The following is a 17,104-nucleotide window of genomic DNA, read 5'->3' on the forward strand; positions in this document are numbered from 1 at the left end:
TCTTCTGTTGCAGTGCAAACAATATGCTCCCCTGAAAATGAAAGACTCCCAGCTTTCCTAGTGCAACCATTGGATGACAACAGATTATTTCTTATTAAGCCACTGGAACACCACATCACTGAGCTGTGCTGAGAGAGGAGCTGTTGCCAAGATGAAGTGACAGGAATGACAGATGAAGCATTTGATTTCACATTCTTGGCTCTTCGGCCGACTCTTTATGCAGCAGCAGCAAAATCAAAAGGCACACACTTGCCATGCTCTTCTACTTAGTATGGACCCAGCCTGTCCAGTACAAGGAGCACAACTCATTCATACAGTCCTTCATGTACCGAGTCCATGATTGTCTTTGGTGCCACTATGGTAACAAACAGGAAAAGCGCAGTTAGATGAACGCTGAGGGCTGGAAGAGTCAGAGGATGCCCAATGTGTCCATCACCAAATCAGCTACAGTAAGAGCCTCAAAAGGAATTCTGGCAGCTGTGCACATCAGTCTGGACAGAGAGAGTATTGCAGAATTCCAAGCTCACCTCTGGAAAAGTGAGTGATCTGTATCAATGCCACAAAGTTTGAGGGTAGGAAGAAGGATGCTTTCTTCCAGATGACAAAGAATTTATAATCAAGTATATGAAAAACAGCTGTAAAATGGTAATAACCCAGAAGGACACAGTCTGTCAAAACTCATGGTGTAAACAGAGACAAAGAAAATGCCTTTATGACTTTGCAAATGATCAGAGAAGACAAGACTCCCACCTAAAAGCAGGTTATTTCTGTGAGTAGTTTTATCAACAGCAGTAGATGGTGTCACAGTGCAGCTCTCAGACAATACCCACGGACCTGCAGATCACAAGGCTTGTCTTAAGCTGAAATATGATTTAGCAAAACAAAGACAGTAACAGAGATTAAAATTTTAATTTAAAACTTTGCCAACAAAAATTGATTTACAAAAAGGGAAATTATCTGTACAAAATAAGAAAGGAGGTACTCATTTTAACAAGAGACTGCCATTATTAATGTATGTGGGAGGACAAACAGCAGTTCAGGTCAAGTGACAAACTGAGAAACAAACAAACTGAGCTTGTAATACGGAATTCTGAAGTGAATTTTCCATAAACAAAGTAAATTGACCTGAAGCAGCTCAGAAGCTAATCAAGGTTTATCAGAAGTTACTTTCTTTGCAAACCTTTTCCTCTTAATTTAGAGAGGGAGGACATACTAGAAAGCAAGACCCCATGCAGTGCAGTGGGCCAGTACAATGCCTTTTGCTGTGCTTTCTCTCACTGAAGCCTTCCTTTGGGCCCTCCACACAGAGATATTCTGCAGTTTGAGTGTGCCATGGGTTTAAGTGAGTCACAAACTATTGCGTCTTCACTTAAAAGTTGGGTCCTGACTCAAAATGAAGACATGCTTTGGAGGCTGTGAAATTCCTATGACTAAGAAGACTCCTATCAAAATGATGATTCTCAGACTATTCAAGTCCACATCAAATAACAGCTGTTGGTCAAGAATAAATCTGTATTTACAACACTGCACTCCTCTTTTCTACCTACCATTTTTACACAAAGGAAAAGACAAGAGCATCTTTAAAACTCATCACCAAACAGACAAAAATGGCAGGTGATTTCTAAGCTCCAAGTTCCTGTAAAACTTAAGCACAAAGTATAATCATTACCAGTTTTCTACATTTCTCCACGAGCCAAATCAACATAACTGAGTTGCAGTGAAGACATGGAACAGGCTTTTTTTTTTTTAAATTGCCAGTCTAACTGCTTATTTTCCACTCAGCTTTTCATTACTTAGTATTTACAAGTTTTTACACCTTCAGAACCCAAATTTAGTGAAGAAACAAAGTAGTAATACAAATGTATCAGCCCAGATTCACTTCACCTACTTAAAGTTACCTGAGATACCTAAGTTAGGGCAGAACAGCTTTCTGTGCCCCACCTACCCAGTAAAAAAAAAGAGACAAATGCTAAAGGGCAATTCAATCAGACTTGAAATTTATCCTAGTGACAACGCTCTTCCTCCTCTGACTACAAAACAAAAAGTGAGCAACTACATTCTTAGTCTTTGTTAAGCTTAGAGTAAGCGTGTTCCTAGCTGAAGTGTTGGATTTATGTAAACCTAAGCCTTACTTGCTCACTAGCAGCTCCCACCTCGGGAGCTCAGGGACAGCTGTCTTGTAAGAATGCTGTGAGACATGCAGGAGTCTTCCTTACAGCTGGGAAAACTGAGATAAGTAAGAAGTTTGCTCAAGAGCATGCAGTGAGTCAGTAACAAGCTGGCATTACGGCTTCCTGCACCTTAGCCACATGCTCTGCCCATGGGAACCCAGTGCAAGGAAAACTACTCTACAGAATCATTCCCTTTTCCATGTCAAAAAATTTTACCAAAAATAGTACAGATGCTAATAAACAGTGTATGCAATTTCTTATTTGACAACGAAAGAGTCCTGCAGTAACCTGTTAAATTGTATCTTCACCCTGCAAAAGATTATTTCCAGCTTTGATTCTTAGACGTCTTAAAGCTTTTAAGATAAAGCTGAAGATTCAGTTAAACAATGCTGCAGTCAGTACCCTTACCCACAACGATGTTACATTTTCTAGTTTAAGCGCTATTTATGCTACCCAATTTGGCAATCAAAAGAGAAACCTTGAAGCCAAGAATTCACAGATCTGGGGCGGGGGGAAACATGCCAGGCTTCAGTTTCACCAGAACAAGCTTTGTAACATGCCATGAAGAGTTCAGAGATTTCAATTCTGTGAGTATCTGTTATTGCCATTTCAAACCAAAAGCCCTCTAATCCTTAGCCTTGCCCAGCCCAAGAGGTAGCAGGTAGGACAAATGCTGCATGGCAAGAAACAGCTCTGCTCAAAACACAGCTTAATAACAGAAATGAAACATTTGCAATTTGCTTTATGAATGCATCAGAGAGATATCACTTAAATAATGTTTCCAAAGACCCTGGGACTTAAGCACAGCTATGGAAAAAAGTCAGCTTCCTAAACCTGGGGGCTCGTTTGAGACATTTGCCTCACACTAGATTCTCACTTTACTGTGGTCAACAAAGCTTTTAACATACCAGGCAAGTAGAATACCACTAGCTTGTTCCATCACATCAGTGGAACAGGATAGCCAATGGATCCTGTTGTGACAGACAATACTGTATAAAGAAGGCTTATTTTTAATGGCAGAATCACACTGGACACTACTGGCTAACCTGGAGCAAGATCTACATTTTTTCCTTCTGGAGTTTTTAATTTGCTCTTGAACCAGAAACATTCTTTCTTTCTAATCAGTTAAATCCAAGAGTACTGCAGAGAGCTCAGTTCTTAAGCATGCTCTGCACCAGGAACGGTCGGTTCTACGTCTGAAGAGTTGCTGTTTTCCAAGGGCAGGAATTCTTCACTGGTCCCCTAGCCGGAAACCTTGGCCCCAGTTGTGTCTTCCACCACCCTGCTGATCTTCTGCAGCCCTTCTCATGCTGGCAGGAGGGACACCAAAGCCCGACACTCCTCCTCTCCTGTTTGGCAGCCAGCGGTAACTAGGACAAACCAGAGGAGGAGGAGTTAGAGAAACAGCTGGACCTTGCAGGTAAATGCCAAGGCTGTGCTTTCTACTTTTCCACGCTCTTCCTCTTAGCTGATACACTTTGCAATAAAACTGGCTTTTCCCAGTAGAATTTCAGAGAATTCTTTCCCAATCTAAGCCCTCAGCACACTGACAAATGGAAATACTGGGAAACTTCCATCTCTGGGATGTGTATGGTAACAAGAGAATTGCACAGAACCAACAATATTGAGGATAGTTTCAGAGCTGTTACCACCTTGAAAAACATTTTTAAAAACAAGCTTGTCTTCTAATCTTTAGGGAAAATTAAGTTTACCAGATGGGCTTGCAAGCACAGAATTAGAATATAAAGCTTCCCTATTCATTGACGTTTGTACAGAAAGTATAACCGTAATTCAAGACTTAATATCACAAAAAGGGTTAACTGAGTTGCTAACTGAAGTTTGACAGAGGAGGAATATTTGCAGCCAAAAACTATATGGACAAGGGCAACTGAACTCCAAACTTTGGCTTCTGATCATAGTATTTCAATGCCAAAACAATGAACATATCTCAAGAAAAAGCACTTAAAAAACCAAGACTTGCAGTCCCAGTGAGGACTGGTACAGATTGCGAAGCAGAATCATTTACAGCCCTGCACAGGTCTACAACTGACTATTATTGTTAAACACTGCTGAACTGGTAGCTACTATAACAATACATGGGGATACAGAAACAGATCATTACAGGATAAAACTTCTTTTATATACCATCTGATAACTGTTAGGGACTTCTCTTTACTGCAGCTCAATTCAACAGCAGAACTGTGACATTTACCCACTCCTAAGAGTGAGAGTAAAGGCGTAAGTCATCCCAAGGGGCAACAAAGAACTCTTACATGGGCCATTTACAAGTAACTCAACATTTTTTATGACTCACCAGCTCAGTCAGTATGAGAGTCTGTAGAAGGTTGGCTTGGCAAAGTATTTTACACTTTATGGTCCCACCATATACAAGTCTGATTAACCATACAAAAAATTGGGCTAAACAAATAGTGAGGTAAAGAATCAAGTCAGCTTACAGGAACTGAGGTGTGGACAGAAAATTCCTTCCTCCCAAATCCATTGGATATTTAAACATTAAGAAGAAATACAGGTGTCCAACCAGATTTCCTATCAGCTCATTGATGACTCTGTAAAGCAAAAGAAAGAATGGTTTCACATGCTGTCTTCTCTGAAAATAACTGAGTGACAATCTTCTGTTCACCTGCCACCAGGCTTTGCCAGGGTTGTGACACACAGAAAATTTCCCCTCCCTCAGCATTCTGCAGCCACTTCTTTAGAAGGGCAAACCTCCTGTGCCAACACATCAATAGTCTGTTCCACCCTCCCTTCCAAGCCTCCTCTACATTCTGTACAGAAAACACAATTAAATACTTGTTTGCATTGGGGAATGAAACCGTATAGTGATTAGTGCCCAAAATAATCATCTGCAGAGCTAGAGAAGTTACTGCTGTTTTCACTGGACACCCTGTCTCCTGCTGTACTGAACTGTTTTGTTCCCAGTTTTGTAAAAGCACTGCTGTCTGGAGGCCCTTGAATATCTTCTGTCATGCATAGAAACAGCAGGTATCTAAGAGCAGGCAGTTTTCTCAAGTGACAGATGAGTCAGTAGGAGGCACAGCCAGAAAAAGGGGATTTGGTTATGCTGTACTAACTCCTCCTTTTATAACTCAACCACAAACTTGCTGTAGTCACTAATTATGCTACAGCGGCACCAAGAGGCCCCAGTCAATGCAGGGCCCCAATGAGGGGGCCCACACTGTGCACAGAGGGGATTTCTGCACCAAGGGGTTTAGTCAAAAAAATTAAAAAAAAAAAAAAAGAAAAAAAAAAGCAAACCCCAAGAGAGACCAAAAAATTCAACAAGTGCTAATATGTCACACTGTGGGCTTGTTGCCATTTTACCCTGTTTAACAAACTGAAAAAAAAAAGGATCAGGTTGGACAAGTCTGTGTGGGAAAGAAGTAACAGCACTATCAGAGTCAAGCTAAACTTGTTTCTAAAACCAGTAATGACGGCTGGTTCCAGGGGATGACAACTTTCTTTAGTGTGTGTTACTTTCTTAGTATGGAGAAGGCCTAATGCATGGAGTTATTAGAAAGCACACCAAACTCTCATTGCTCTCCCTCACCTACATTCTATTCTCTCACATGCACATTTCCTCTTTGTTTTTATGTTAAATGACCACCATGTGATACTGAGCATTATCAGTCAGATTATACAGTTTTAAGCTTCTTATTTTAATATTACTCCTAAATTCAGCAGCAAGTTAAATAGCTGTAAAAGCTTTTATAACTTCAAATTGACCATATAAGTAAATACATACGATCCACCAATGATGTAATTGAATCCCAGAATAACCCATGGAAGGTAACAGGCCTGAAAAAGAAGGCAGTGGAGAGAGTAAGTACAAGTTAAGGATGTAAACCTGCTCTCAACTTCCCATTGCACTAATAAGCATGATCATAATCTCAATGCTTTAGGCATTACACAGGTCCTGATCTATTAACTTAAGCAGATTCAACCTAAAAACGTTACTCCAAACTGAGCAACCACTAACATTTTTAGACAAAACATACTCATTCAACCATTATAAGCAAATGTGCCTTTTGAACCCTATGTTCCATAACAAGTTTGCATCTGGAACAAAGTCCTAAAGTTTTTGATTTTGAAAAGGTCTAGAAATTATCAAAAGAATCTTCTCTACAAGATCTGACAGAAACAACCAGGGTCTTACAGAAAAAAAACAATTTAAAATACCAACATTTTGTCACTACATTCAGCTTTTATCCAGGCTAAAGTTTATCAGGATTTTTTTTTCTTTTTTTCAGAACAATGAATTGTCAGGACATCTTTTCAGTAGAGACACACTGAGTGATACTACGTGGAAGACTGTGAACTTTGTCTTTCCTGCATCTCAAGGAGTATTGTATTCTCTGTGAGAGTACAAGACACTTTCTATAAGAGAAAATATTTCTATTTTGCCCCTCACCCACTACACATGCACCTTATGGGCAGAAATCTTCCCAATAAACTGTCTGACATACCTTAAATCTTGTTCCAAACCAAAATGATACAATCATGTCTCTGTTCAGCTGGGCCCATACATAAAGTACTGACATGATGAGTGGAATCATCAGCAACTGCAATGTTTAAAAAAGACAAAGTTACCATTACTTTCACAGAAACACAACAAACTCAGGCAGGAGGAGCTTATGTTTCAGAAGTGGTTTGTAAGCATGGTGCATCACTAAAGTCCTTTCAGATTGCCCCGGAATCTTTTCCAATATGTGCCCTGGATCTGTTCAAGAACTATTGAGAAAGCGAAGGGGGAGAACCTACATGGGCATCCTCCTTTGCGTGAGCATGCCAAAGCAAAGGCTCCAACCTGTGCCAAGCGAAAGAGCAGCTGCAGGGAACTCTGCTGGTACCCACACCTCCAGCAGTGAGCCCTGTGCCACAATCATGTCAGGGCACTAAGCCAAACACCCTCACCTGGGGCCAGGCTAGGCTAATATGTTATCATGATGAAGTGTTATCCAACCAACTGCCACCTCTGTCCCCATCCTCCTAAGAGCACACAGGGGAGGGTGCTCCGCTCAATCCCCATTGCAGGGTGTCACAGCAGCCCTGGGAGAGCTGGCAGTGAACCTGTGCTCCACGCCAGGAGCTGAGGTTGCTCCAAACACTTTTTACATTGACTCTGCATTAGCTGATTGGACTATTTCTAGTGAAAGAAACACAAAGCACTGCTTTAGCCATCTGCTGATTTCTGAACTGAGGGCAGGCTGCACCAGCAACATTTCCATGAACGGGCTGAATGCTGTAACCAGCTCCTGTGTTTGGAAAAGAGGTTAAAACTCATCCCTTCAGGGGTGCTGCTACTGCACAGATTCCACATTAAAGTTGGCATCCTAACATCAATCCAGCCTTTCACAAGCCCCATGGTGCACTCTGACTCCCCAAACAAGAACTTTATTTAAAGGTTTTATTAAAACCCTTTTTATTTTACTTAAAAGAAAGCAATATCTAATATCTGAATGCATTGGACTTAGGAATAGAGGCCTAGCTATCCTACTCTATCTTCTGAATTTCAACAAAAGCCACTCAAAACAAGTAAAAACCCTCTTATTTTTAAGAAAAACCACACTTCTATATCAAAAACCTGATTCTTCTTTAATCAATAATTTGTATGCAGATAAAAAAATTAAGTACCTCTTTAAAAATAGACAAATCAACACAATCAGTCTAAAATTTGTATAATGTGTGGGTAACTCCAGCATGCTTTTCAAAAGTTTGTGGTTATTTTCCCCACAGAAAGGTGTAAGTATAAAGTTATGGACAGGCCTTGACATGATTCACTCCAGACCAGAGATGCATGATCACTGGTTCTGTCTACCAGGGAGCCAGAACAGTGATCTAATAAATGCTAATAATAATTCTGTATGGAATACTACAGATATTGGTACAGTCTTTGGGTGCTGGAGACAGATGCAGATGAGAACAGCAGAGGCAGACTGAAGACATGCAGTTATCTGACACTCTGTTGTGTCCAAAACATACTTTCCAATCTTCACCCTTAGTATTTGGGGAGATAAGAATTATTTCACTGAAGCCAGTTCTTAAGACCACTTAATCATTCCTATGAGGATTTTGTATTTCACAGTTCTGGTCTCAAACTGAAGCTGTATTTTTCACCAAAAAAAAATCTTCTGTTTGCAAGTAAAAGGCATACTGAACTAAATTTGAGAAGAATAATAAACCCAAGAATCATTTTTAAACAGAAAAATTAGAAAGCATATCCACATTCATTAAAAGAAATAGTGCATAGGTGACATCTTGTGTCCATTTTAGTAGAAGTCTAAGCACTTCCTGACTACACAAAGACACCATTTTTACTTCTTGGCTCCCTAACTAAGTTAGGTATGCAGTCAGATCCAAGCTTGTGCCTTCAGCTGAGGTTACCCAATCTGAAAAATTAACAACACACACACAGCAGTCCATTCTGATATAATCTGAACAGCCTGGCTTAACTATGTTCTGCAGTTAAGTCAATAATGCTCTCTATAAAGTCATCAAGCAGTCATAAAGTTCTGTAAAATTATTACCTAAGAAACTGCACCACACTTACCTGCATGTCCATTACCAAGCCAGTTATCTGTCATTGCACCATGAAGGAAAATGCAGAAAAACCTGACAGACTACAACAATAAAAAGCTGAGACACACAGAACACACAGGCAAAGATCTTTAATATTCAGAATTAATACTACACTGTTTTAGGTTAAAATTTCCAGTGATCTAGAGATGTACAAACTTTGTTTCAGTAACTACTTTTTGGCAGCCTTTCAGGTGCCCACCTCAAGTCATTACTCCAAGGGCTGATGGGTGCACTGGCTTTTCCTCCCCAGTGAAACTGGCTAGCTACAGACTCAATCAGTCCTTGCATAAAGGCACATTAAAGTTTAACAACTGGGTTTGTTCATTAGTTTAACACTGACATTTTGGTTTTCTTACTAAAGAAATACCAGATCATTAAAAATTACCAATATATTGCCAATGAGTCATAGAAAATAAGCAATTTCTTAAAGTGCATCAATGCAGGCTTTTAATACTCCTCTCCCACCTCGGAGCTCAAAGAAACTGTTGTAGTAACTGCTGAGCAGAAATAATCACTGAATGATCTTAATATGATCAGGATGCCTTTAACAGATCATAAATACAAATAAAATTACACCCAGCATTTTCCCACATCATGCATCCAGGCTGGTCCTTACATCACACAGGGAACAAGCAACCAGAAGCTTTTAAATGACCAGTTTGAAAGTCAGGTCACAATTACATTAATTGAACGCACACAGCCAAGAGCCTGCAATCATAAAGAAAACCTTCATCTTCCTAACAATGTAACGAAATGCACCTTGTTCCAGCTCTGGCTCCACAGGACTGGCAGGAACAGCAATTCCTCCACATAGTGGAATGCAACTAGAGATAGTGTATTGATAAAGCATTTCCACACACCAGCTCCCCTGGCATCTGGTTCACACTGATGTCACCCCTCCCTTTTTTCCACCTGCTATGCCACTGCAAATTGCTCCAAGGAGGCAGCAACAGCACAGACAGAAAGGGAGCATCTCCAAGGAGGGAGGTTCCACGCCCTCTCCTGCCAATCATGCCAGTGCTTCACTGCCCTTACAGTGTGTCTTTCTCATATTTAAATGGAATTTCCTGTGCTTCATTTTGTGGAGTTGGGTGTTCAGCTCCTGACCCCTCAGCACAGAAAATACCTGGACCTGTTGGAGTGGGACCAGAGGAAGCCCACACAAGTTACTGGAGGAATGGAACACCTCTCTTTTAGGGAAAGGCTGAGAGAGTTGGGGAACAAAAATGTTTAGAAGGGCCTTTTCCAATAGGACAAGTGATAATGGTTTAAACTAAAAAAAGGTTGATTCAGACTAGGTGTAACAAATTTTTTACTATGAGGGTGGTGAAACACTGGCCCAGGTTACCTGGAGAGATGTGGATGCTCCACCTCTAGAAACATTCAAGGTCAGGTGGAATGGGGCTCTGAGCAACCTGATTTAGTTGAAGGTGTCCCTGCTCATTGCAGGGGGCTTGATAACTTTTCAAGGTCACTTCCAATTCAAACTACTGTATGATTCTATGACAACCCCCCAAGCTGCACAATCCCAGCTCTCCCAGCTTCTCATGTGACAGATGCTTCGACCCTTTAATCAGCTCCGTGACCCTTCACTGGACTCTCCCCAGTATGTCCATGTCTCCCTTGTACTTGGGAAGCCAGAGCTGGGTGCAGCCCCCACACATCTCTCAAAGGCTGAGCAGAGAGGAGCAATCACCTGCCTCGATCTGCAGGCAAGCCTCTGCCCAGGGCAGCCCAGGGGCTGGTGGCCACTTTGGCCATAATGGCACACTGCTGGTTTGTGGTCAACTCCGTGTTCAGCAGGACACCCAGGGCCTTTTCTGGAAGATGCTTTGCTTTGTCAGTCCCTGGTCTGTCCTGGTGCCTGAGGCTGTTCCTTGCCAAGAGCAGGACTCTGCCCTACCCTTTACTGAGCTTCACTCCTGGTCAGCCCATTTATCCATCCTCTAAAGATCCCTCTGAATGGTGACACAACCACCTGGTCTATCAACAACTCCTCCCAGTTTTGTATTCCAGATCTAAAAGAAAATTCAGCTGGTACACCACAGCCCACAAAAATGTTTCCCAGCATTCCCACACCCACAAGTCCAGCTTCTTCAGGAAGTTGTCTCAGTGAAGATACCACAACACTGCTTTCACAGACTCAGATGACTTGTACCCAGCAGGTAAAGGATCTCTCCTTTTCAGGGAGAGAATTTCAGGGAATGGCAGTGATCAGTCCTTTTTGCACATGGAAGCTTGAACACCCTAAATTCAGACCTAGCCCACACAAGAGCAGCTCAGCAAAGCAACCCAGCCAGCACCAGGGACACTCGCCCAGCACGGGCTCAGCTCTGTGCAGGCAGAGCTCCAGCCCCACTGCACACAGGCGTGAGCACATCATTACGGGTTCTCCCTGCAAGCCACTCCCTATCTTTACAGGAAGGTTACACACTTACAAACTCTACAAACTCGCCGGGGAATATTTGCTACATTTTAAAACTGTTCTTTGATAAAACCTGGTGAACATACTTCAGGTAGAAACAGAAGAACGAAAATATTTCTCAAAGTTTGATGATGAGAAGGATACAACAATGCAGATCCAGTTAAACAGGAGCATGAACATGTAATCTGCTGGCCTTCCATCAAAAGCCCCTGAAAATAAAAAGAGTCATTTTGAATCATCAAAGGCACTAAAATTTTGATTAAAAATTAGGACAACTTTTATTTTTCAGACTCTAAGCTCAGTTAGTAACAGTTGTTTTGCATGCACTCTGTGGTCTATGAGTATTTTTTAAATTTTAAAAAACCTTAGAATAGAACAACCTACAGGTTGAAAAATAAGACATTCAGCCTACTGCATTAGAGCACAAGCAGTGTCTATACTTAAAAAAGAACACCCTGACTCTGGAGATAAGCAGTTTTAACTACATAAGACTTCAAAAATGGAGTTGGACCCCATTGCTCATATGAAACTGCAGGTTAGAAGCACAGAATTAGGAAATACATGTGCACAGCAAAAGCAGAAATACCAAGTTCAATGACTGAGTCATGTGAAAACCAGCCCTTAGGCAAATTGCATCCTCTTTGCATCATCTCATCAGACTCAAGAGATGCAATGGTTTTTATACTCCAGGAAAAATTAGCACACATGACAAGGAGGGTACGCATGTGCAGCACATTCTGTTCCTTCTAAGCTGTACTGCTTGTCTAATTCACCATTCCAAATATGTGTCAATTTTTTTCAGGACACTGGAAACAAAAACAATAGAGTAACATTCCCTGCAGGTCATATAAAATGAAATGATCTTTAGATGCTCAGTTGAGTTTGAGACCTGACGGAGACAAGTACTAAAAAATAACCCTGTAGCAATTCCTTGCAAACATGAAAAGCAGAGGCTCTCACTCTTGCTAACTGTGGCAAAAGGCAGACAGAGAGCTCAGCATCTATGCAAGAATTCCATCAACTTTCACATAAACCCAGGCAGGAAAGGAAAGTCTGAGAATTTTGCTGAAAAAGACCCAAACCAGTGCGGGTGCAACACAGTGACAGTGGGAATGACAATGACACACACACACACAGCACACCAGAGACAACCTGAATTACACGCTCCTAATTAAACATCAAAATGCCTAGAAAGAACGCCACTGCTTAATGTGAGCACTGCTCAGCTTCATAGAAGTATTCTTACAGGGAGAAAATCTACTTTTAAGCATTATAATAGCTTGTGTAAAATAAAATTACTAAAGTACCAATTTTATTGTTTAAGTTCAGCCATGCAAAATGCATGACAGGAAATAAACATATTTTGAAAAATATATCAGAAAGCTTTAATGTTGTAAAACTACAGAAACTGAAGGTTTTTTCCTTACTGTTTCCAGACAACAAACAAAAACAAATAAAGAGAAGAAGCTGACTAAGGCTGTAGAAAGGCCAGTTCAGGAATCCTTCCAAAACTGGAAGAAATCAATGCTGCTATTATTATTCTTTTAAGTTTTTTCACTTCTCATTAGCTACGAGATTGCTAATGAGAGTATTAGATAAACCATTTAAGTTGACTTTTCCATGAACATCTAAGGAAATTGGACTACAAACTGCCAGAGAGCTCAGCACAGGTATGGGGTGAGCTCTACCCCATGGGTCCTTCATGAGGCCCAGGGTACAATCCAGCAATCTGGGAAGAGCTGCAGACCCATAATCTTATCACTCACACAGATGGGGAGTGAACCCTGCATATTCTGCTTACTCTGTTGATGTTTGTTATGTTCTTCTCCAACCAAAGCAAAACAAAAACACATCAATCTCCCTTTCCTTTGGAAGCCACAGATCAGCCTGTTAGGAAAGCTCAAGCACAGCACAAAACCATACAGGTATTTCTGACAACTAAACTCGAAGCTGGCAGGGAGCAGCAGTGTAGGCTCAAAAACCATGCACAATGCTGAAAATAGAAGTTTCGCTTTCTCAGTTTCACAGACAAAAGGAGGCACAGACCAATGCAGACTTCCACCTGTAAACACCATCAGCAACTTATATACCTTCTAACTTACAGAAGGATTCAGGCCTTTTCCAGAGAAAGGGCCGACCTAACCAAGGATTTCATTTATACCCAGAAAAATGACTGTAATATAAAAGAAACACATTGGTTCAAACAGCATGGATGACTTCCCAGTTTCAAAATCCAGATCTGTTGTACAGCAGAAATTTATTCCCTTTCATGAGATTTGTGCCACAGCACAAACAACTAGAGCATTTTCTAAGTGTATCTGCAAGCAGTGAGGCCTCTTAATTTGCATAATTAACCAGGAACTCTTACTACACCTACCTTTGCCCAGTCAGAACTGAGAGCACTCTCACGTGCTAATGAACTACTGCAGAAAGGCTCAAAAGGAAGCAGGAACCATTTCTAGCTATTAAACCAGTATTTAACTTTCACTAAGAAAACAACCAAATACAATCTGGCACCACTCCTCCCTTTCCCTACCACTCTTCTTAAGACTTAAATGTGACTCCACAATATTCTCTGGAGGGCAGGTCTACCAGGGATCTCCTCTCTCGTGGGACTTCCCAACATCACCTTCCAACGCACTCCCCTTTACACCACCAGTTCTAAGACTCCATTAGAATGATACTGAAATTCTTGTTCACAAAAGCTTTCAGGAAGAGTCTGGCTTTGCAAATATTTTAATTATTTATGTAAATTGAACCAATTTTTATCTATGTTTAATGAACTCAGCATTGCAAAAGGAAACCAGTTTTGAAGCTACCTTGTACCAACAATCCCTTTTTTGAGAGAAATTATCTATTATCTGATCTCCTTTTTTTCACTTAATTTTCCCCTTGACTGAAAATCCTCCTGGTCTCTTAACTTTTCCACATATCTGTTAGGCAGAGGGGTAGACTTCCTTTAAAGCAGGTATCTCTCAATTCAACACAGACAACAGAATAACACAAATAAGCATCCCTATTAAAACAAGAAAAAACTGATGCTATTTTCTCCCAGTGGATAAGCTCATTATTACATTATGCTCTATCATCATTCTCTGGTAAAAAACATCAGATACAAAAACACAGAGCTAAACAACATCTTTTAATCTGTCTCACTTCCTTAAATCCAGCAACTAAAAGCACCAGGCCCTCCCACTGAAACAAGTATCAAGTTCAGATCCTAAATAGCCAAAGGGAAAGAGCCAGCCACAGAAAACCAGTTTTCAGAGCAGTTTCACACTGACCAACATAAGCTGGCACAGAGATGAGCCATCTTTTATCAGCTCCAGGCAGGGTTCACCAGGTGCATACAATTTAATGGTCAACATACCTGTTTCTAGTCGTGAAGAATATTGATACAAGAAATACAAATTCACCAAGTAGAGAAATCCCGTTCCAGGTCCCACTGGGAAGAAGAAAGTTGCTGTTATCGGCCGCCAGATCTGTCAGGATCAAAAGAGAAAGCTTTATTTATAAACTGCAGAATGAACTCATGTGCACAGGCTTTTTATTTATATTCATTACTTGATAATGAATGAAAACTTGGAACACAAGAAGAAGAAGATTAAAAATAGCCCAAGTATCGATTGTTCCTGCTTCAGCAGCTTTTCTAGTTGTGGTGTTTTCTTTCAATCTGGTAAGCAAAGCCATTAAGACTACACCAGAAATAACACACAACTTTGCAAACTGCTTTCCATCACGTCTTTGCAGCAGTGAGTCTTTAATGCAGTGCAAACGAGATTCACTGGGCAAGGATGCCACCCTGTTTAAAAAACAGCCATACAAAACCCATTCTTCTCTGTTGAACAGAGGCCAAAGAATCCACAGCCTTTAGTGTACCATTCCAGACAGCACGTGCTGCTCTGAGCATTTGGGATCTGCTCTGGGACACTCTCCCAGCTATGAATATTGGGCACAGCCAAATGCATGGCAGCAGGTAGCAAGGACAGAAAATGTCTGGTCATGCATGAACGAGCTCTTTAAGCAGCAACATTTCCAAACTGGGTATTAGGATCCTGAATATCACAGTTCAAGAAGGAATAACAGAACTAGAGGAAAAAGCAGTCATTTATGCTACTAAATTTTGGGAACAATACATGAATCAAAGTACAGAGAGAGTCATGCCTTTTATTTGCTTTTTCTTTCTTCAGTGAAGATATAATGAGATGATATAACTGAAATTTAAAAATTGAAATCTTTTCTCTTTGTTTTGAGCTCCTCCAATGAGTGCTTTCCCCCAACACTGAACCTGTAACATCACAGTGCAAGGAAAAGTATGTCCAGTTTGAGACCACTTTTGATATTGCTACTGTACCCAGAAACACTGCGTGTCTGACACCTCAAGGCATCAGCTGTCAGGTTACATGGAGCATACCTAGGCACAGAACTTGACAATCCCAAACAGAAGCTTTTTCAAATTCCAAACCAGAAGGTGCAAATGCGCTCCGTTACAGAATCACAGAATATGTCACGTCAAAGGGGACCACAGTGGGTGATCTGAGCCAACCTCCCTGCTCAAGCAGTCATTCTAGAGCCCATGACACAAGTCTGCACTCAGACAGCTCTTGAATAACTCCAGCAAAGGAGATTCCACAGCCTCCCCAGTCATTCTGTTCCAGGGCGTGGTCACCCAGGCCAGGTGGAACTTCCCATGCATCAGTTCCTGCCCGTTTGCATTTGTCCCTCTTCTGACACTTACAGAAACTGCTGAGGTCCCGTCTCAGTCCTCTCCCCTCGAGGCTGAGCAGGCCCAGCTCCCTCAGCCACTCCTCATCAGAGATGCTCCAGCTCCTTGATCACCTTTGTTGCCCCTGCTGTACCCACCCCAGCAGCTCCATGTCTCTCTTGTAGCTCTGCCTCAAAACCTCCTGGGCCAGCTGCGGTCTGGGATGTTTGCACACCCTGTAAGCCCAAAGTTACAGCTCCCAAAGTCACGGCCGCACGATGACACAGAGCTGGGCACGCCACCTGTAGCCACAGCCATAGAGCTCCTTGGCACAACAACCAGTGCCCACCAGCACAGCTCCCACAAAAAATTCCCACACCAGAATGAGGCACAAGACCAACTACAGGGCTGCCAGGGGCATCAGCCCTCCTTCTGTCACCCTGGCAGGGACGCGCAGCCCGTCACCGCGGAGGGAGCCCCTGGGCCTGCGGGCTGGGCCCTGATTTACCCGGTGCTCTGCCCGCAGGCCCTGTACAGGTTGAGCGGGAAGGCGGCTCCCCTCCCGCCGGAGGGGCTCTGGTCACCCCGGTCACCCCTGGGCGCTGTCTCGGTGCGCGGCCGCGGCGCGGGGAGAGCGGCCGGCCCCGGGCGTAGCCCCAGCGAGGCCCCGCAGCTCTGCCGCGCACTACAATTCCCAGAAGGCCGCGCGCGCAGCGAGTCACAGTCAGCTACTGCGCGGGCGCCGCGGGGCACGCCGGGAGTGGTAGTGCGGCCCGTACCTGGAAGCGGTGGATGAAGGCGTCAGGCCAGAGGAAAAGGTTGACGGGGCTGACGAGGCCCAGCTTGCCCACGAGCGGAACCGCGATGGAGCCGGCGAACCAGTAGCGCGTGATCAGAGGGATGCTTCGGAACCAGTCCCCCAGGTCCGACATGTTGCAGCCGCGCCTGGCCGCCGCCCAGGCCTCGCCACGAACCGGCCGCTGAAGAAGAGACGAGACGAGGGCTCAGCCACTCCCGCCGCCCGGGCACGGAGGGGGCCCCGAGCCAGACGTGGCGCCACGGAATTCGGCCGAGCCGCCGCCGCTGCTTCCGGCCCCGCCCCGGCAGCCGGGAGTCCCGCCCCGGGGGCGGAGCGGGGAGCGAGCCGCCGCTGGTGGGCGACGGGGGTGTCGGCTCTGCCCGCGTTCCCTTCCCCGAGAGGCGGCA

General features: G+C 43.0%; 1 protein-coding gene across 2 annotated transcripts; it reads right to left on the reverse strand.

The window, feature by feature from the left end:
- Positions 1 to 686: 686 nt before the first annotated feature.
- Positions 687 to 16,985, reverse strand: DERL1 (derlin 1). Of its 2 annotated transcripts, none has more exons than XM_038129740.1 (8): positions 16,678 to 16,985; positions 14,564 to 14,675; positions 11,338 to 11,402; positions 8,740 to 8,766; positions 6,656 to 6,751; positions 5,935 to 5,987; positions 4,628 to 4,738; positions 687 to 3,541 (listed from the first exon to the last, which is right to left on the reverse strand). In XM_038129740.1, exons 1-8 carry the CDS (start codon positions 16,828 to 16,830, stop codon positions 3,403 to 3,405), a joined length of 756 nt encoding a protein of 251 aa, XP_037985668.1. In that variant the 5' UTR covers positions 16,831 to 16,985; the 3' UTR covers positions 687 to 3,402. The 2 variants fall into 2 exon arrangements, with proteins under 2 accessions (XP_037985668.1, XP_037985669.1); XM_038129741.1 differs by lacking the exon at positions 16,678 to 16,985 and adding an exon at positions 16,407 to 16,580 and having other exon boundaries at positions 3,217 to 3,541.
- Between the last annotated feature and the right edge of the window lie 119 nt (positions 16,986 to 17,104).

This window comes from Motacilla alba, chromosome 2 (genome assembly GCF_015832195.1).
Source record: "Motacilla alba alba isolate MOTALB_02 chromosome 2, Motacilla_alba_V1.0_pri, whole genome shotgun sequence".
Lineage (NCBI taxonomy): Eukaryota > Metazoa > Chordata > Aves > Passeriformes > Motacillidae > Motacilla > Motacilla alba.

Excerpts from the sequence above, each read along its gene's own strand:
- DERL1 (XM_038129740.1), bottom strand. The coding sequence starts at position 16,830 with ATGTCGGACCTGGGGGACTGGTTCCGAAGCATCCCTCTGATCACGCGC. Across the intron at positions 8,767-11,337 it reads TTAACTGGATCTGCATTGTT|ATAACTGGCTTGGTAATGGA; the intron begins GTATCCTTCTCA and ends GTGCAATGACAG. Across the intron at positions 4,739-5,934 it reads AATTACATCATTGGTGGATC|AGTCATCAATGAGCTGATAG; the intron begins GTATGTATTTAC and ends TTTGCTTTACAG.